The 20,930-nt window shown below is 43.8% G+C and overlaps 1 protein-coding gene across 1 annotated transcript; it reads left to right on the top strand.

The window, feature by feature from the left end:
• The first annotated feature begins 4,421 nt into the window (after positions 1 to 4,421).
• On the top strand, positions 4,422 to 11,505 carry LOC119484531 (lipopolysaccharide-induced tumor necrosis factor-alpha factor homolog). Its single transcript, XM_037763389.1, has 6 exons — positions 4,422 to 5,000; positions 8,128 to 8,274; positions 8,401 to 8,445; positions 8,629 to 8,691; positions 8,844 to 8,991; positions 10,554 to 11,505. The coding sequence occupies exons 1-6, from the start codon at positions 4,754 to 4,756 to the stop codon at positions 10,657 to 10,659; spliced, it is 756 nt and encodes a 251-aa protein (XP_037619317.1). The 5' UTR covers positions 4,422 to 4,753; the 3' UTR covers positions 10,660 to 11,505.
• Positions 11,506 to 20,930: the final 9,425 nt, after the last annotated feature.

The following is a 20,930-nucleotide window of genomic DNA, read 5'->3' as shown; positions in this document are numbered from 1 at the left end:
CTTTAAATAATGTACAGAGAGAGAGAGAGAGAGAGAGAGAGAGAAAGAGGGGAGGGTGTCTACTTCAAAGAAATGCAGTTATTTCTGAAAGGGTTGGCAATGTTGAGATACTCCCCCAGAGAAATTTGAGTTTCAGAGACTTTGTTTCCTGAATTCTGGTGACTTCAAAACAATAAACCCAAGTGGCGCAAATACGCTGACTCTGTGCCGTTATGTATAACCATTATGAATCTCCCAGAGAACCTCATATGGAGAGGGGCAGAGGAGAGTACCGGAAGCTTGTGAGAAGCTCGTACGCTTGAAAAAGTCACGGCACACCAAGGAGTAAAATGAGTAAAATACTGTGTACTGCTACGTACCGGCCAGCTTCGAGCACTGCTCATCTCTCATGACATATGTTGAGCCAGGCAGCTAGCCCAGAACTGCTTAACTCTACACTCCCTCCCTCATCTCTCTCCCTCTCCTCCTCACTGTGGCCGCCCGGCACAGAGTGATTTGGCCAGCCCAGTGTCAATTAAGGAAAATAAATGGGCTGATTTACCTGTTTTATGGGCCAAAAAATTTAAAAAAGAAGACATGCGTCAGCCCAAATGGACGCAGGCCCACCGGGAAAATGCCCGGTATGCCAGATGGCCAGTCCAGCCCTGGAGTGCATGCAGGCAGGTAAGCCGTCTAATCTTTACATTCGGGCCAAATTAAAAAATTGGACGAGTTTATTAGAGTCCTGCGACAGCCACAGATCCGTATTTCTTTCTTTTTTTTCATCAGAGCATTTGATTTATTGTTTGCTGTCGGAATGTAATATAATAAATATAACAAAAAATGTATTTGAACAGCACTACCAACTACCAACCCTACCTTTAAAACAACTCCAATGAAAAACATCATTTACCATACTATAAGAGATGAGAAATAAAACAGATCATGTTTGTAATGTTCAACATCTATAATCATTTACGCTAGGGGGGACCTGACAGTCAATATAGTGAGAGAAAAATAGATTTTCTTCCGAAGGAGTCGACGTCATCCCATCAACAGCTGCGTCAGTCACAGTTCTTAGACAAAAAAATATCTAAAATAGTCCTACATAAATATATACATTCAACATGAACTACCCATCCATCCATTTTGTTAAGTGCTTTTGTGTCATCAAGGGCTGAAGGCAGGATTGACCCTTGACAAGGCATCCGTCTATCACCTGATCTGTATGACTTGTACAGTGGAAGGAAACCCACGCAGTCCTTTATGCCATGGCTAATGCCTAAGCCACCTATCACCACCTTTGGTGATCTTGCTGAACCTTACAATCTCAAAGCAAAGAGAAAGTCTTTTCACATGCTGGATAGGCTTTGGAAAAAAATACTCATAAAGACGGATGTGGAAACTCACAGCGGCCAGGCTGCTAACATGTTGTCATGAGGAGCAGACTAGGAGTAGTACTGGTGCCAGTAAAGCTGTAACCATGTTCAAATATGATTACAGTCAGCCACATTCCTGCACAATGTATTTCTCCAGATATTCCTGGTTGACTGCTTATCCCAAATGGCCAGTATGCAGCATTGCATATAAAACTGAGTAAGTGCAGTCGTTGTGTTGTGACATGCTTTCAAAAGACGAGGTAAATGAATGAATCCTGAAACACAAGATGATGGTAGACAAAAGCAAAGCAAAGCAAATACAAGTGATGAATGAAGGTCTGGCAAAATACAGTCACACTGCGCCCTCTGCTGGGGCTCTTTTACTATCACACCTTACACAAATTCTGTGGATTATTGTTGGATACTCGATGTGATTTTGTGTATAGCAACTTATTGAGAACAGCCACACTGTTTCATTGGGTGAGATGTTCTTCCATTACCATGAACCTGGGTACTTTAGTATATTTTCAGTTGATCCCAAAGACACTGTCTGTCCTGCTGCTGCAAATACTCAATACGATTCCAAATGTGTGTTAATTCGCAGTTGAAAATAGTCCCCTTCAAAGGCACTATTTACTCCTGTTTGAAAAACTTTTGCTTAAAACTACATTGCCCAGGACAATATTTAACCTTTTGGAAAACAAATGAAAGTCTATGTTTTATGGCTGTCAAAGTCAACGCGATAATAACACGTTAATGCAAATTCGTTTTAACGCCACTAATTTCTTTATCGCATTAACGCAATGTAATAATAATGATAATAATAATAATAATAAATTAAACTTATATAGCGCTTTTAAAGATCTCAAAGACGCTTTACACTTTCGGGGGGAAAACGGTGTGAGACAAACAGGAGACAAACGACAAACACAGGCGACATACACAGGCGCACTCTCATACATACACACGGACAAATAGGTAAGGGGAGGGGGAAACATGGCATTTTTAGGTTGTAGAGGGCAGTTTTTCAGTTTTAAAACTAGAGGTAAGATACTTGTATCCTATGAAACAAGAAAAACCTAAAGAATCCATTGGTATCAACCATGTCATACTATCTTGTCGCAAAAGAGGCTAAAAAACACTCAAAACTTACGCTAAATTTTGGCGAGGAAAAACTGGCACGGCCGTTTTCAAAGGGGTCCCCTTGACCTCTGACCTCAAGATATGTGAAAGAAAATGGGTTCTATGGGTACCCACGAGTCTCCCCTTTACAGACATGCCCACTTTATGATAATCACATGCAGTTTGGGGCAAATCATAATCAAGTCAGCACACTGACACACTGACAGCTGTTGTTGCAGTACCTGTGAGGGTTTCTGGACAATATTTGTCATTGTTTTGTGTTGTTAATTGATTTCCAATGATAAATATATACATACATTTGCATAAAGCAAGCATATTTGCCCACTCCCATGGTGATCATAGTATTAAATTCTTGCCAAATCTCCCTTTAAGGTACTTTTTGAACAGATTAAAAATGAGCGATTAATATGTGATTAATCACAATGAAATATTTTAATCGATTGACAGCACTTATATATTTGTGACCCACTTTGATTGACGTTCGTATTGAACTTCTCCCGTGTGCCAAGCGTGTTGGAGAACTATGGTGGTCGATACGAAAACAGGAATGTCCCTCTCTCTAGAGCCAGTGTTTGGTTTGTCCTTTTCTGGGCTACTGTAGAAACATGGCGGCCAGCTCCGTGAAGAGGACCCGCTCCCTATGTAGATACAAACGGCTCATTCTAAATGAACAAAAACAACAATTCTTATTTTCAGGTGATTATACACTAAAGAAAAACACACTTATTAATATTATATTCCATTTCTGCCAATAGATCCCATGTTTGTCACACACTGTTCCTTTAAGTATGAACTATTGTGCCTGGGGCTGAGTGTCACAGACAAGCTGGGGAATAAACGGATTGGTGTATTATTGGTTTGATATTTTCACAGAATTTTTTTTTTTACATATAAGAAAAAAAAAAAGAACAATGCAGCCTTATCCTTTAAAGTTTATTCATGTCAGCCTTCCAAAGTGACTTTTTATTCCTCCTTGAATTATCCAAATATCTCCAAATGTCAAAAGTTGCACTTCAGGCTTCACCTGGAATATCAGAGCAAAACATGTTCCTGTGATATTTACTGTATTCAAATGAACACATTTATAAATGTCCCCTGTTTACAAATGAATGAACAACATATTAAAGATATCCCTCACAAGCTCAGTGTAGTTTTCTTTTATAAATCCCCAGGATTACAGTAAGAATGCTTTGGAGAAAACAGCTTTTATTTACTTTGCACCTTCTTCAGTATAGCCTAAGGTATATGTTTCTCACACTTTGTCTCACACATTGAAACATTAATGTACTATTGAATATGAAATGTTTTAATTGATATCCTTGTCCTTTTTTGTCTTGTAGCTGTTTTTGTTTTATTTTTTACCTTTTGTTAGATGCTGTGTTTTATTTATTACGTAACTACTGTTTTATTCTAACACGTATTAGTTGTATGTCCCTGTAGGGCACTCCTGCCCTTGGTGAGCTTTTACGGTGTAAATAAAGGTTTCAATCAATCAATACATAACATTTTCAAGCATCTAGTAATCTAATACTGTAAAACAAAATACAGAAAATGAGTAAAATAATATAATATTGTCTCTTTAAATTGTTTTGTTGGAAGTGTCAATGTGGCAAGACACTACAGAAAAGAGTAATGGTGATTTATTTTGATAGTGAAGCAAATATATGTTGGAAAAAGAGAATAACAATTTGAAATTCTACAAATATGGTGTGATGCACCACAGTTCCACACCCACAATGACTTCACCTTTTCACAATGTTGCTCAACCTTCATTCCGACACACAGCATTTGTATGGTTGTCATTCTCAGTTTGTCTCAAACATCCGGAGAAGCAGGTCCAGGCTCTCACACACCCTCCTTGCCTCTCCATAATAAGGTAAGCAGCATTATATCTGTCCTCAAAAAGAAACAAGCTCAGAGTAAGAAGAGATACTGCACGCTAGCAGAATCTGAACGTTTTTTTGTTTGTCTGATTTTGTTGACTTTTATGATTCTGTAGTTCAAAATCTAAGAGCAGCAACTTGACAGCGATTTTTAAAAAAGAGACAAGCAGTCTGAATGGCTTTTAGTCTGTTCTTTAGGTTCAGAAAAGGGACGTCTATTATAGTACTAAGTTAATCTTATCCTTCCTTTGCCCTGTATATTTATTACACGGCGTTGTTGAATACTCGATTCTGATTGGTTAATCACGGCGTTCTACGGTCTGCTATTTTTCTGTAGCAGACCGTCGCTATGTGTAGTAGACCGTTGCTATGGACGAAATTCTGATGTCCCACTCTGGTCGACCGTCTATGTGTCAAATTATTAATTTATTAAAGATCATTTATTTTATTTTATTTTTTTGGCTTTTCAATGCCTTTATTGATAAAGAGAGAGATAGTAATGAGAGAGAGAGTGAGGGAGGGGTTAATATACAGCAAAGGGCCAAAGGTTGGATCCGAACTCTGAGCCGCTGCGTTAAGGACTCAGCCTTGGTACATGGGACGCCCACTCTACCAGGTGAGTTATAGCGGCGCCTCAAATTGTTGATTTATTAAGTAAGTAGCCGTGTAATAAGCGGGATAATGTACAGCTAGCGGGTCATTGTTGTGAAAGACTCCCCTCTCCACGTCGGGGTGCGGCATCGCCCTGTCAGGGATTCTTTCACAACAATGACCCGCTAGCTGTATATTAGCCTTTACATACAGACTGTCAAAAAAGTCAAAAAGAGCCATTTGCATTGAATGCAAACTAAGTGTATGTAAATGAAAGTGTACGTAAACTTGGAGGTGAGGTGAAACAACTACAGTAAACCTCACTTAAAGGGACTGTTTGTAAGAATCAGAAATGCTTGTTAACAGTGACACCTGTGGCCGTTAATTCAACGAAAGTCAGCGTCGGGCTCGCGCTTGTGCTCGCTCTAAATAGACATGAATGAGCATCGCTCAAAACAGTGAGGCGACACACGTCAGCTAAAACCACAATATCACTCTATATTTCACCTGCTTGGCAGTAATGTTAGCTGACCAGACGAAGGTCTCTCCATGAACATGATTTAGATCTGATCCTAGTGTTGGCTTTTAGGCTGAAGCACGATGAGAAACTTTATCGTCTCCGACTGCGCTAGGAGGGATACACCAGCATCCGGTCGGAGACAATAACGTTTCTCGCTGCAGAGCCCCGTCACTTCACAAGACACGGAAAACCTCTGTTGGTCTGGAGGAGCTGCAGCATTTATTTCTGCACAAACATCCATTGTACATTTACTAGATATTCTCAGAGCTACAAAGTCTTCTGCAGTGTGGAGTGTGCGCGCATGCACATCTAGAGGTGGAGCGAGAACGCACGCGGTGTGTGAGTGAAGGCAGGCAGCGGAGCAGAGTACAGCAGAGACTCCGGCCCTGGAGACCAAAGCTACGGTCTCCCCCACGTACTACGACCGCCGCCAACACTGTTTAACAGACGGGCTTCACTAGATATAACTTTGAGGTTTTGGTGCTTCCGTGTAGTTTGTGTTGGAGTGTGATGGTACGTGTCCACAGGAAGTCTAAACAGCATAGCCCCCACGAGCGTGCATGGGACACTGACCCGGTAGATTTATACCTGTAAAAAGTTACAAACAGTCCCTTTAATGTTGATGTTGATGTGTGTGTGTGTGTGTGTGTGTGTGTGTGTGTGTGTGTGTGTGTGCGTGTGTGCGTGTGTGTGTGTGTGTGTGTGTGTGTGTGTGTGAATGTGTGTGTGTGGCTTGGTTTTCATATGTGTGCCAGTTAAAAAGTGGCTTAAGCTTGTCACATATGTAACAATTGTTAAGTTGAGGTCAAAATCTGAAACTTTATTTGACTCCTTAGACATGATTATAAGTTGAGTCATCAGTCCTGATTATAGGTCTTGATTGAGCAACAGCGTTCATAGGAACTCAATGGCATGGTGGACAGGTTGAACGAGATCTGCCACCTCACTCACCCGCACGTGTTTTTTATTTTTCCATTTCTCTTTCCTTTTATTCTCAGTAAGTCACCTGTACCAGACTGCATTGTCTGATTTGTGTACGGTGGCCAAGAGAGCTCAACGCATGCAGCTCAAAAGAAAACAAATGCAAATGAAGAAAATATCAGCATTTAGAAAAGAAACGCTGTAAATAAATAAAACTCAATTCACCAATTTGACAACGCAGGCACACGCAAATAAATGTCACAAGCTGAACACAACAGAGGGCTGTCTATGCTATTGATGATTGATTTTAGTTTTAACATTCTGATTCAGCATGAAAGTTCATTCTTGACCTTAGAAACACTTGTTTTAAACAAAACTCGCTCAAAACCACCAACGGTTCCTATGATATCTTACCAAAAATGTATTCCTAATTTTTCGTGCGAATGTCCACACATGACGCACGCAAACAATTTCCGCTCCAGTCTTTTCAAAATTAATTTCCGTGGGCGCCCCGATAGCTCAGTTGGTAGAGCGCTCATATAACAAGGCTTAGTCCTAACCGCGGCGGCCCGGGTTCAAATCTGACCTGAGGCTATTTCCGCATGTCGCCCCCTGTCTCTGTCCTCATTTCTAGACTGTCCACTCTCCTACCAATAAAGGCTTGAAATGCCAAAAAAAATAATCTAAAAAAAAATTCAGTTTTCATAGGAAACAACTTGGAAACTACTTAGTTAGGTTTAGGAAAAGATTGTGGAAGTGGAGTTACTCAAGTACGGAACTTACATGACCAACGTCTCTCGGGATACAAACACCGGTCTCCTGGGCGAAAGTCTGGTGTTTGTTTACCCACTCATCCACCCCATCCTCCTCCCTACGCTGCGTTTGTCGCTCTTTCCTGGTTCACGATTACGCAGATTACATACAAATTGATTTTGTGGGATATATACAAATTATAGTGCATTACTTTTCGTAGGTATAGCTACCAGCGGGGTATGAGAACAACCTGAGTGCATTGGTCTCCCTCACATAGATTTGGCTGTGACCTTGCTACACACACACACACACACACACACACACACACGCACACACACACACACACACACTGAGGCAGTGATGGGAGAGGATGGGAGTGCAGTTTTGATACAAATTCACAACAGTGGCTCGTTTGCATTAGCTGTCGACAGGTGTGTTGGAGAAGTTACATGCAAATAAATTGCTCATAAAAGATACCATTGAATATAGGGGACTATTTGTGTGTTTGTTGAAACAGTGAGATTAAAGAATCATTTACATAAAGCTGCCCTACAGAAGAATGGGACCTCTGGTCACATGAGAGCAGGGAGCTGCTGCCTAGTTTCACTTTTGAATATTATAAAGTCAAAATAAAATACCAACAAACCAGTTTGCTTGCATACATACGTCATGGAGAAAGAGTTTTGGCCATTCATTGCTTCACGATTAAATGCTCTTCAACTTGATTAGAAGGTGTTCACACACAAAGAGAGAAGAGATGCAAAAATAGATAGTGATGATTCAGGTTTTAATCTGGACCCAAGTCCCTCCCACATTTTAACCACCCAACCCTGCTCTGTTCAACATCTTCACTTTGCTTCATTCAGAGATCAGAACTGAATTTTGGATTACAAGGATTACTCCGGTTGCTTTTTTGCTGTATTTTCTGTTGCTTAGAAGCTTTTTCCTGCTCCTTTAGCAGATATCATGGAAAAGGGTCAGGACCTACCACCGCCGTACCCCGGTCTCCCTATCTACAACAACGTGGGAGTCTACCAAAATCAGCCTGGCATCCAAGCTCAGCCTGGCATCCAAGCTCAGCCTGTCATGCAACCTCTGCCTGGCATCCAAGCTCAGCCTGGCATCCAAGCTCAGCCTGTCATGCAACCTCTGCCTGGCATCCAAGCTCAGCCTGGCATCCAAGCTCAGCCTGTCATGCAACCTCTGCCTGGCTTCCAAGCTCAGCCTGGCTTCCAAGCTCAGCCTGTCATGCAACCTCTGCCTGGCTACCAGCCCAGTAAGAGATCAGGGACCCTCATCTGAGTCATTTTACCTGCATATTTTACTGTAATGTAGCTCTTATATTCTTGAGTTAATTGTGTCATTTTAGTCCATGTGGTAATCGGAGCCTCTTGGCAGCTTGTTTATCACTCTGTTCTTTAGCTAAACGTTACTCAAACTTAATATCTCTTTCTCATAGGCTATGAAGTTCAAAGTGTTACTTACCAGTACAGCCTACAACAACCTCAGTTCGTCGAACCCGGTGAGTGTCTCTTTCCAACAGTTTCTAACAAGTTAAAATAACTTTGAATAGAATAAAGCAAAACCTCTGAGAGCTTTGAGTTCAGTGACGGGTTGGTGAGGAGGTGTGGACTGTCAGTGGGTTTTACAGGGTGTTGGGTGTGTCCTTCACAGTGAGCCAGGTGGTAATGGTTCAGCAGCTGCCGGAGGATTTTCCCGGACAGATGGTGTGTCCTTACTGCCAAAGCACTATTGTCACTAAAGTCAAGTACAAAGCTGGTCTGTTCACCTGGATGATCTGTGGCATACTAGCATTCTTCTTGTGAGTAGAGAACCCAACAACACACACAGTCACGCCCATATTAACATCTTACAGGGATTTAGTGGAATCAATTAATCTTTCCTCATTAACATAAAATAGTTTTAGTAATTTCGAGTTAATTTAACTTATAATATTAATTTATATTTTCAGACAACTTCAGAATTTATAAATTAGTTCACTTGAGTGTTTTTTTTTTTTTTTTAAACTTTAATGAAAAGCTGAATTAATGTACTGCTGAGAGTTTGCTCAACTCATTACATTAAGTTTGTGAAGAAACATATTAGCATATTACCAAGCTTCCCTGCATGCATTGTTTGAGAGTTAAAACTCTCCAGTGACCCCTCTTTTTTGTAGTTTGAAAAAAACATACATGATGAAACTTGCTGTGTGTCTTAAATGCATTTTAAGATAAGTCATAGTTGTTTCTTATCATGATAATAAAAACAAAGCGAACCACAAAGAAGGTTAGTATGGAGTCCAGTCCCCGGTGCACTCATGATGTAATGGTATCACTGGAAGCAGCAGTGACCACAACAGCAGGAGACACATGTAAATTCTTCATGTTGATTCAAATTAACATCTTAAAGGGATAGTTTAGGTGTTTTGAAGTGGGGTTGTATGAGGTACTTATCTATAGTCAGTGTATTACCTACAGTAGATGACGGTCGGCACGCCTCCAGTTTGGAGAAGCTGACAGGAGTTATCGCAAGGGAGCAAACCGGTGAAAATATTCTAAATATAGCGTACACTTAAACTGATTTAGATTTTTTTTAGGTGAGTCTTTCTTTTAGAAGGCTAAAATATGTTTTGCTGCCGGCATCGTCCACAGCAGTACATTGCTTTGTTTCCGTGCTGTAACTCCTGTCTGCTTCTCCAAACTGGAGGCGTGCCAACCGTAATCTACTGTAGGTAATACACTGACTATGGATAAATACCTCATACAACCCCACTTCAAAACACCCTACTATCCCTTTATGTATGTTGCATTTGTGTTCTCAAGTTCAGTAAATTTAACTCAGTAGGTTTTACATTTTCAAAACTCACAAGGCGATTTTGAACCAATCATTCATATACATCATTGTATTATTATCAGTAATAGTCATTTTTCTATTATTATTACTGTTGTTATTACTGATATTTCTATTATCATTCTATTATAACCATGATGATTATTGTTATTAGTCCTATTTGTATTACTATTTATAGCTGTTGTGCTATTATTGTGGTTGCTGTGCATCCAGAGCCTGGTTCTGCCTAAGGTTTCTACCTGTTAAAGGGGAGTTTTTTTATTACTAAAGTCACACCTAGTGCATGCTCATGGGGGATCTCTTGTTGGGTCTCTAAATTATAGAGTACATATTATAATAGTACTAGTACTATATGAAAAGCGTCTTGAGATAACTTCTGTTATGATTTGACGCTGTATAAAAATAAATTGAATTGAATTAAATCCGTAAGTTCAGGTAACTCACATATTACTACTAAGGCAGCAGGGGGGCTTTTTAGCCAGCTTAAAATTAATGGTTATATTATTTTGACTTTATTTTGATACTCCACACCAGGTGCTGGCCTTGCTGTCTCATCCCCTTCTGGGTGGATGATTGCAAGGATGTGGAGCATTGCTGCCCCAACTGTGAACGGGTCCTGCACGTCTATAAACGCATGTGAACCAAGCACTGCAGTATCAACTCAGCTGACGTCATAACAAAAGGTAGTGAAGACAACCGTGACTAAAGAAACATTCAGGACAGGACCAAAACCTCTTTATGCAAACACATCAGGCGTCATCATGAACCCTGTGCTCACTTGTGTAAAATGTGGGTTGTACCTGCATTACTCTGCACTGTACTAGAAGACTCCATACAAGCTGTGAATTCTTCTTCTCTTTATCTGTTGATTTAAAATGTGCAATCGTGTTGTAAAAATGTTAAATGTGAAAAATCAAATTATCATAATCATATTTTTTCTTGGCTTGACCTGCGTGATGTTGTCTCAGTATAATATACCATGTTACATTTAATCTGTCCAGTGGATTCTTTTATGTGGGTTTTTTTAAAGGCTGCAAATAAATTCAATTTATAGGGCTTTTCATTTGCATCTAAACTTATTATATTGATTTAATTTTTATTGCATTTTGGATTTTTTTATTTAAATTTAAATTTCAGTTCTTTTATATGGTGACAAAAAAATATTTGTTTTTATTGAAGACTAAATATTTCAACATGAACAAATTCACTCAATTTGTGGAAAAATCTTTGTTTAAAAGTTTTCAATATTGCACAGTCTTTTAACAACATGATGAGACTTGAACATATTTTCACGGAACACTAATATTAAAAAATAATAGGATTAACTATTAATAATAGTTAAATAGGCGGACTACCATCATCTTAAGTTAGATTTATTGATTAAACTCCTTCTGTTAACAGTTGAAAGCCTTTTATGGCAACAATAACCAACTCACTATTTGTACCATAAAATGATTCAAATGAATAAATCACCAATAGATCACCATTGAAAAGTAACTTTCCTTCTTTTTTCTTGTCTTTGTGGCTGAAAGTTGCCATTAAGCAATTACATGTTTTATGTAATATATGTTGAGATCACCTCTCCGGGAACCATCACCTTAACGTGGTGGAGAGGTTTGTGTGTCCCTATGACCCTGAGGGCTGTGTTGTCTGGAGCCTCGTGCTCCTGGTAGGGTCTCCCATGGCAAATTGGTCTTAGGTGAGGGGCCGGACTAAGAATGGTTCACAAAAACCCCAATGACGACACGAGGCAGAGGAGAAGTTACCCGGCCCGGAGGAAGCCCGGGGCCCACGTCTGGAGCCAGGCCCAGACGGAGGGCCCGTCAACGAGCGTCTGGTGGCCGGGCTTGCCACGGAGCCCGGCCGGGGATACCCCGAAGAAGGAACGTGGCACCCCCCTCCTCTCCATCCTGTGGGCTCACCACCTGCGGGAAGAACCGCTTGGGTCGGGTGCGCTGCCACACGGGTGGCAGTGAAGGCCAGGGACCTCGACGGACTGAACCCGGGCGGCAGAGGCTGGCTCTCGGGACGTGGAACGTCACCTCTCTGTGGGGGAAGGAGCCGGAGCTTGTGCGGAAGGTGGAGCGCTATCAGTTGGATCTGGTAGGGCTTACCTCTACGCACAGCCTCGGTTCTGGAACCGTACTCTTGGATAGGGGTTGGACTCTATTCTTCTCTGGAGTTGCCCATGGTGTGAGGCGGCGGGCGTGTGTGGGGATACTCACAAATCCCCGGCTGAGTGCCGCTATGTTGGAGTTTACCCCGGTGGACGAGAGGGTCGCCTCCCTACGCCTTCGGGTTATGGGGGGGAAAACTCTGACTGTTGTTTGTGCGTATGCACCAAACAGCAGTTCGGAGTATTCGGCCTTCTTGGAGACCCTGAATGGAGTCCTGTATGGGGCTCCAGTAGGGGACTCCATAGTTCTCCTGGGAGACTTCAACGCGCACATGGGCAACGATGGAGACACCTGGAGTGGCGTGATTGGGAGGAACGGCCTCCCTGATCTAAACCCGAGTGGTCGTTTGTTGTTGGACTTCTGTGCTACTCATGGATTGTCCATAACGAACACCATGTTCGAACATAAGGATGCTCATAAGTGTACGTGGTACCAGAGTACCCTAGGCCGAAGGTCGATGATCGATTTTGTAATTGTATCATCTGATCTGAGGCCGCATGTTTTGGACACTCGGGTGAAGAGAGGGGCGGAGCTGTCAACTGATCACCATCTGGTGGTGAGTTGGGTCAGAGGGTGGGGGAAGACTCTGGACAGACCTGGTAAGCCCAAACGCGTAGTGAGGGTGAACTGGGAACGTCTGGAGGAGGCCCCTGTCCGAGAGATCTTCAACTCACACCTCCGGCGGAGCTTTTCTGGCATCCCTGTGGAGGTTGGGGGCATTGAACCCGAGTGGACGATGTTCAAAGCTTCCATTGCTGAAGCTGCGGCGGTGAGCTGTGGTTTTAAGATCTTAGGTGCCTCAAGGGGTGGCAACCCTCGAACACCGTGGTGGACACCGGTGGTCAGGGAAGCCGTCCGACTGAAGAAGGAGACCTTCCGGGATATGTTATCTCGGAGGTCTCCGGAGGCAGTTGCAGGGTACCGACGGGCCCGAAGAGCAGCAGCCACTGCCGTGACGGAGGCAAAGCAGCGGGTGTGGGAGAAGTTCGGAGCAGCTATGGAGAAGGACTTTCGGTCGGCACCAAAGTGCTTCTGGAAAACCATCCGGCAACTTAGGAGGGGGAAACGGGGAACCATCCAAGCTGTGTACAGTAAGGATGGGACACTGTTGACCTCAACTGAGGAGGTAATCGGGCGGTGGAAGGAGCACTTTGAGGAACTTCTGAATCCGACCAATACGCCCTCTATGGTAGAGGCAGAGCTGGAAGCTGATGGGGGACCATCATCAATTACCCTGGTGGAAGTCACTGAGGTAGTCAAACAACTCCACAGTGGCAAAGCCCCGGGGGTTGATGAGATCCGCCCAGAAATGCTGAAGGCTCTGGGTGGGGAGGGGCTGTCTTGGATGACACGTCTCTTCAACACCGCGTGGAAGTCGGTGACAGTGCCTAAGGAGTGGCACACCGGGGTGGTGGTTCCCCTTTTCAAAAAGGGGGACCAGAGAGTGTGTGCCAATTACAGGGGTATCACACTGATCAGCCTCCCTGGTAAAGTCTACTCCAAGGTGCTGGAAAGGAGGGTTCGGCCGATAGTCGAACCTCAGATCGAAGAGGAACAATGCGGATTCCGTCCTGGCCGTGGAACAACGGACCAGCTCTTCACTCTCTCAAGGATCCTGGAGGGGGCCTGGGAGTATGCCCATCCAGTCTACATGTGTTTTGTGGACTTGGAGAAGGCATATGACCGGGTCCCCCGGGAGATACTGTGGGGGGTGCTGCGGGAGTACGGGGTGAGGGGGGCACTTCTCAGGGCCATCCAATCCCTGTACGCCCAAAGCGAGAGCTGTGTTCGGATCCTCGGCAATAAGTCGGACTCGTTTCCGGTGGGGGTTGGCCTCCGCCAGGGCTGCGCTTTGTCACCAATCCTGTTCATGATATTCATGGACAGGATATCGAGGCGTAGTCGGGTGGAGGAGGGTTTGCAGATCGGTGTGCTGAGGATCTCATCGCTGCTTTTTGCAGATGATGTGGTCCTGTTGGCATCATCGGTCTGCGACCTCCAGCACTCACTGGATCGGTTCGCAGCCGAGTGTGACGCAGTCGGGATGAGAATCAGCACCTCTAAATCTGAGGCCATGGTTCTCAGCAGGAAACCGGTGGATTGCCTACTCCGGGTAGGGAATGAGTCCTTACCCCAAGTGAAGGAGTTTAAGTATTTCGGGGTCTTGTTCGCGAGTGAGGGGACGATGGAACGTGAGATTGGTCGGAGAATCGGAGCAGCAGGGGCGGTATTGCATTCGCTTTACCGCACCGTTGTGACGAAAAGAGAGCTGAGCCGGAAGGCAAAGCTCTCGATCTACCGTTCAATCTTCGTTCCTACTCTCACCTATGGTCATGAGGGTTGGGTCATGACCGAAAGAACGAGGTCGTGGGTGCAAGCGGCCGAAATGGGTTTCCTCAGGAGGGTGGCTGGCGTCTCCCTTAGAGATAGGGTAAGAAGCTCAGTCATCCGTGAGGGACTCGGAGTAGAGTCCTTGCTCCTTTGCGTCGAAAGGAGCCAGTTGAGGTGGTTCGGGCATCTAGCACGGATGCCTCCTGGGCGCCTCCCTTGGGAGGTGTTCCAGGCACGACCAGCTGGGAGGAGACCACGGGGAAGACCCAGGACTAGGTGGAGAGATTATATCTCTACTCTGGCCTGGGAACGCCTCGGGATCCCCCAGTCAGAGCTGGTTAATGTGGCCCGGGAAAGGGAAGTTTGGGGTCCCCTGCTGGAGCTGTTGCCCCCGCGACCCGATCCCGGATAAGCAGTTGAAGATGGATGGATGGATGGATGTTGAGATCAAAAGGTAACTCTTAGCAGATAGGATGAAATAGGATGCAAACCATGAAGCAAAAATTATATATGCTGGAAAAACAAAGTTCGGAAACTTGTGTTTGGTGGATTATTTCTCTGTTGTTACAATGCTAATTGGCATTGTATTTTACATCGTTGGAAAGCCTGTTTATTTACCTTCGAAATGATGTCCAACTTGTAAGGATCATGCATTTGTGGGATGAGCAGTACAGCTGATTATGTGGGTAGCGCCCAAGAAATATTTGCCAAAATGCTCTGCCAATGGTAAACAGTGTATTCTCATAAGGCTACCAGGAAGCCTGCAATGACTGCCCTCCACCGTCAGGCCCGTTTGCGCTGGTGTCGACAACACAGACAATGGAACCTGAACATGTGGGGGAATGTAATGTTCAGTGACGGGTCCAGGTTCTGTCTGCGAAAGTTGGATGGCAGGGTCAAAGTATGGAGACGACGCGGAGAACGCTATGCTGATTGTTGCACCGATCGAGTAACAGCTTTTGGTGGTCGGCATCTCCCTCACTGGCAAAACAAGGCTTGTCATCATTGAAGGCCATCTCAATGCAGTGAGATATCGGGATGAGATTCTGCAGCCAGTGGCGATCCCATATCTCCACAATCTGGGACCTAATTTCATCCTCCAAGATGACAACGCTCGCCCCCACAGAGCCAGGGTTATCACAGACTACCTCCACAATGTGGGAGTAGAGAGAATGGAACGGCCTGCCAAGAGTCCAGACCTCGACCCAATTCAACACTTGTAGGATCAGCTTGGGCGTGCTGTACGTGTTAGAGTGACCAACACAACCACGTTGGCTGACCTGCAACGAATCCTGGTCGAGGAATGGAACGCCATCCCACAGCAACGTGTGACCAGGTTGGTGACCAGCATGAGGAGGAGGTGCCAGGCTGTTGTGGCTGCGTATGGATCTTCCACCGCTACTGAGGCTCCTGACATATTGTATTAAATGAATAAAGTGTAAAATTGCCAATATGTCTTGTTTGTTCCTTGTTACTGATAGAGAGTTCAATCATCCAATCCACCAAACAACTCAAAACAAGAGTCAGTGCCAACAGGAGAATACACTGTTTACCATTCACGGAGCATTTTGGCAAATTTTTCTTGGGCGCTACCCACATAATCAGCTGTGCTGCTCATCCCACAAATGCATGATCCTTACAAGTTGGACATCATTGCGAAGGTAAATAAACAGGCTTTCCAACGATGTAAAATACAATGCCAATTAGCATTGTAACAACAGAGAAATAATCCATCAAACACAAGTTTCCGAACTTTGTTTTTCCAGTTTATATATATATTTATATATTATCTCTGTAATGTTATCAGAATATGATTTAAAGTGCTAAAACAGAACCCTGTCAATATGGATGGTATTTATCAAACATAACCATAACATCCAAGCCAATAATGTCTTAATGCAACTCCTAAAAAACACTTTTGGTCCTATAAAATCTTTTGAAAATCGGACTAAATCTTGCAGTGCCATCTAGAGGGGGTTGGGGGAAGAATAATTTTACGTGTAAAAATTTCACATTGAGTCGTCCTCAGGAACGTCATCATCCATGCAAAAAGTTGAGTTAGAAGGTGAGTTACTTTTAGAGTTATACATAATTCACTTGAGATGATAAAGCATTAGTATGCTGGCCCAGTCCGTTCTCATTCCCAGGGTGTCAAATACCAATGCTTTGTCACGCCCCTCGGTATGTGATACTGACGCACAAGGCACCCTTTAGCATCTGTATGAGACACACCTTTAAATATAATGTAAACTCATTAGAAAATTCCATGATAACCTTTCAGCATATTGTAATTCAAGAGTTCTGAGAGATAACTAGACTTCTGCGACTCATCATGGCTCTGTTCTCAGGCTTTAGAAAGGGTTAGGGTCAGATCAGTTCTTACTGCTTGTTTTCCTCCAGTAAGTGAAATCTTACAGATGCCGTTAGGAGCACCGGAGGACACCGGAGGACAACAGAGGACACAGAGGCACATGATTTTTTTCAGGTTACGTGTTTCATGTATTACTGTCACGATATAGCGACCGTTTTATAAAAATAACTTTTTTTAATCATATTTGCTCCAATCTCGCCTACTTCAGCTTTAAGCGTCATAGTTTGACATGCTGGACTACCCAGTGCGTTAGAAAGTGACGCCAAGCGGTCTTAACAAAGTTGGAATGAGAATGATTTGGCTGGCCCCTGCATATGTGTGTTTAATAACAGATATGCTGGCAAAGAAGGATTTAAAATTGAATGGCAATGAATTAATGACGGCAGCATGTGGTGGAGAGGCCAAATCATCAGTTCGAACAGTGCAATTCGCTCCTGGAAGGAAAGGGATGCAGGCGATGAATGCAGGCGTTATTACAAAGTAGGCCTTTTTCACAGCTCACATTTTGACATGTCGTAGTTGGAAGTATTATTCATAACATTAATGATGGCTGCATTCCAGGCATTGTGCATGCTGGCTCGCAGGCTGGGCTTACTGGAATACTTAATTGGAGCAGAGCTATTATTAATATGTGCTTTTCCTGCAATGACAATTCAAATGTCTGCTGTGAAAAAGCTCACTCATCACTCACTCATCTTCAACCGCTTATCCGGGGTCGGGTCGCAGGGGCAACAGCTCCAGCAGGGGACCCCAAACTTCCCTTTCCCGGGCCACATTAACCAGCTCTGACTAGGGGAACCCGAGGCGTTCCCAGGCCAGTGTGGAGATATAATCTCTCCAGCTAGTCCTGGGTCTTTCCCGTGGCCTCCTCCCAGTTGGTCGTGCCTGGAACACCTCCCTAGGGAGGCGCCCAGGTGGCATCCTTACCAGATGCCCGAACCACCTCAGCTGGCTCCTTTTAATGCGAAGGAGCAGCGGCTCTACTCCGAGTTCCTCACGGATGACTGGGCTTCTCACCCTATCTCTAAGGGAGACGCCAGCCACCCTCCTGAGGAAACCCTTTTTGCCCGCTTGTACCCGCAATCTAGTTCTCTCGGTCATGACCCAACCCTCATGACCATAGGTGAGAGTAGGAATGAAGATTGACCGGTAGATCGAGAGCTTTGCCTTCAGGCTCAGCTCTCTTTTCGTCACAACGGTGCGGTGAAAAAGCTCTTTTCTGTAATAATATTTTCCTTTATTTTTATTGAATGCTGTATTTAATGGAAAAGAAGCCTTCAAATCATCTGTCAGTGGTGTCATTTAGTAGAAAATGTAGAAGGTGTAAGTTGTTTTTATATGATCAGTATTCACATGATTTAATGACTTTACATGCTCTGATACAGTAAGTGGTGGTGTGATTGTTGGTTTTCAGTGGGTGTCATGTTTTTAATTTGCTGCAGGACCAGAATGTCTTTGTTTAGTGGTAGTGGGGTTGTCCCCATTAAACAATCTTTCCGCAAGGACTGAGCTATTCTGCCCCCATACATGCATATATACAATTGTCTTACCTTGTCGTGCAAATCAAGAGAGAATAATTCCTAATACGTAGCGGAAACAAAAGACCAAACTGAGGTTGCTGATCACTTGCGGCCCCTACCGGCCGGTCAAGAGTAGTCAGGAGTCAGCAGTCAACGACGGTTTAAGACAGTCAATAAAATGTGTTGTCAATAAAAGGTGGTTTTCAAAAAGCGGGAATCACCACAACCACGAGAGGCATACGGCCATAAATGAGCACCAAAAATATCAGGCTGATGGGTCCAGTGGTATGCAAGAGTGGACAGACAGACAGATACACACACGTACGCACACACACACAACCAAACAATTAGGGCCCCATATTCCACCAGGCACAAAGTGGTGCACAGCATAGCCCAACTGTCATTGCTAGTTTGAGACCGATGCAGTTGTCATTTTCACACCCAGCGCCCACATTGTGTCAGTACTTGTGTCTTTCTGTGCGCCCTTGGGTGTTTTGGTCTTAAAATGAGGTGTGGTTAGGTGCATTGTTGGTGCATTGCTATCTTCAGGCAGCAGAAAGCAATTGCGCCAAACACCTACCAACAAAAACCTGATCTAAAGTCTGGCCTAGTTTTTTCCTACTATTTAAAGGGCGCATTAATCAGATAGTAAGATGCGTCTACATAGGCAGGTTCACAACACCCTTACACTCTGCTTGTCACACACACAGCTCTCCTCCTCCTCCAGTGTAATACAGTATCACAATGTTTTTATTTATGTGAAGGAAAACTCAGACGGCAGGTAACGATTCAGAATATAATGGAATATAATGAAGTAAGGCTCTCAGTTATTCTGTATTGCTCAACCTGCAGTACGCTCTCAGCGCTCCTACAGTTCCTGGCGTGACCACCGTGACCAAAGAGATCAACACCAGCGACAGAGACACCCCGTGGCTCATGTCCTAAGCAGCACATTTCCTCTGTCACACACTCAGATGCTTCCCCCACACATGTTTTGTCTAACAACATGTGTTATGATGAGTCCACGAGGGCTGTTTTAACACCTTGTATGGATGGTGCACACACGCCTCTGTCTGTGCTCAGCGTCTCCTCTCCTCATCCCTCGCTGAGTGGGAGTGTAGTCATAGGTTACTTCAAAGTTTGCCTCTCCCCCTAAACGGCGGCGTTATGAGGCTGATGTCTCCACGCATTATGTACCGCCTCTCCGGCAGTGCCCGGCTGCAAGCCCGTGCGTAATGCAGCCCATACGGTCTGAGCCTCTCATGGGTTGCATCGGAAAGCAAATACAGCTGTCATTATTTATTAATACATGTTTGGCATATTTAAAGTTAAATATAATATAATGAGTTTTGGGGGGCACAAAAGCTCATTTGGACAGTCATTGTACCTCAATGCTGCACCGGTTAAATAAATTATCGGTGCATTTGCTCATATGCAGTCAAATGGAATTGTTGATGGGACAGAGCATTTGGAGACGGCAGAGGCAGAGGGTCCCACTGGCCAAAGACCACATGCATCTTGCTTTCACTTCGCGCACGAGCAGAAAACCGCTCGCAATTTGCTGCTACTGCAATTTAAATGGCATAAAGGAATGGGAGATTAACGTTACGCACCAAAAACACCTATGATTAATTAAGAGACTAAATACAACCCCTTTGCCCCTTGCACCTTACTTTGCGTCCAGATTATGCGCAAAGTAGCAAAAGTAGAGTTGGACACGCCCTAAATGCATTTGCGTCAAGCACTTTAGACCATGCACTATAGATTGTTTGAATAGGTCCCATAATCTCCTCAGGTTTATGACTCGCTGAGATAAAGACAACAATGTCCCATCTAATGTGACCTCAGACTGGAGCTTAGTGCAGTTCTCCAAGTAGACAGCAGATAGAGCCAACAGACTGTGAGCTGCTGCCCTTTATTTATCTCACACATCACCACTTCCACTTGCCACTTCCTGCAGTGCCCTGTTTGGTAGGTCTCCACTGGCAGTGAAAAGGAGATGTTAAATAGGACCTATTAGGTGCATACTTGTATTATTCTATTCTATTATATTCTATTTTATTATATTATATGTACTTGTACAGCTGGCCCACACTGTTGTGATCAACTGAACCAAAATCTTTGGACCACGCTACAGCTCCGCTCTAACTAACTTTGTTTGAGGGCGCGCAAAACTAGCTGCTAGGCAGGTATTATGCCAATGTGTTATGCAGTGTTTCCCAAACCTTTGTCTGGGGAACTACTTTTTAAAAATGACAAACCATAGCAACCTAATTCACAACAGGTCTTATCTATAAATCATGAGAAGAGCGAATTAATGCGTAAATGAACATTCCTAGCCATTTTTACTGCAATTTCCGCATCGCCTTATATTATCTTGTATAAGTAAACCAGCCATTTCAAAGAGATATATACGTTTGGTAAATCACAACTTCATGCATATGTGTTATTGAAAACAGATACGCAAGTTAAATACTAAATGAGACCAAATAAATACATTAAGGCTGCGTTA

The sequence above is a fragment of the Sebastes umbrosus genome, chromosome 3, assembly GCF_015220745.1.
Source record: "Sebastes umbrosus isolate fSebUmb1 chromosome 3, fSebUmb1.pri, whole genome shotgun sequence".
Taxonomy (NCBI): Eukaryota; Metazoa; Chordata; class Actinopteri; order Perciformes; family Sebastidae; genus Sebastes; species Sebastes umbrosus.
This window is presented reverse-complemented; position numbering and strand designations above follow the sequence as displayed.

Bases quoted from the DNA above. Each gene is read 5' to 3' on its own strand.
- LOC119484531 (XM_037763389.1), top strand. From the start codon at position 4,754: ATGGACGAAATTCTGATGTCCCACTCTGGTCGACCGTCTATGTGTCAA. The intron at 8,446-8,628 runs GTAAGAGATCAG...TCTTTCTCATAG, and splicing joins TCTGCCTGGCTACCAGCCCA to GCTATGAAGTTCAAAGTGTT. The intron at 8,692-8,843 runs GTGAGTGTCTCT...TGTCCTTCACAG, and splicing joins ACCTCAGTTCGTCGAACCCG to TGAGCCAGGTGGTAATGGTT.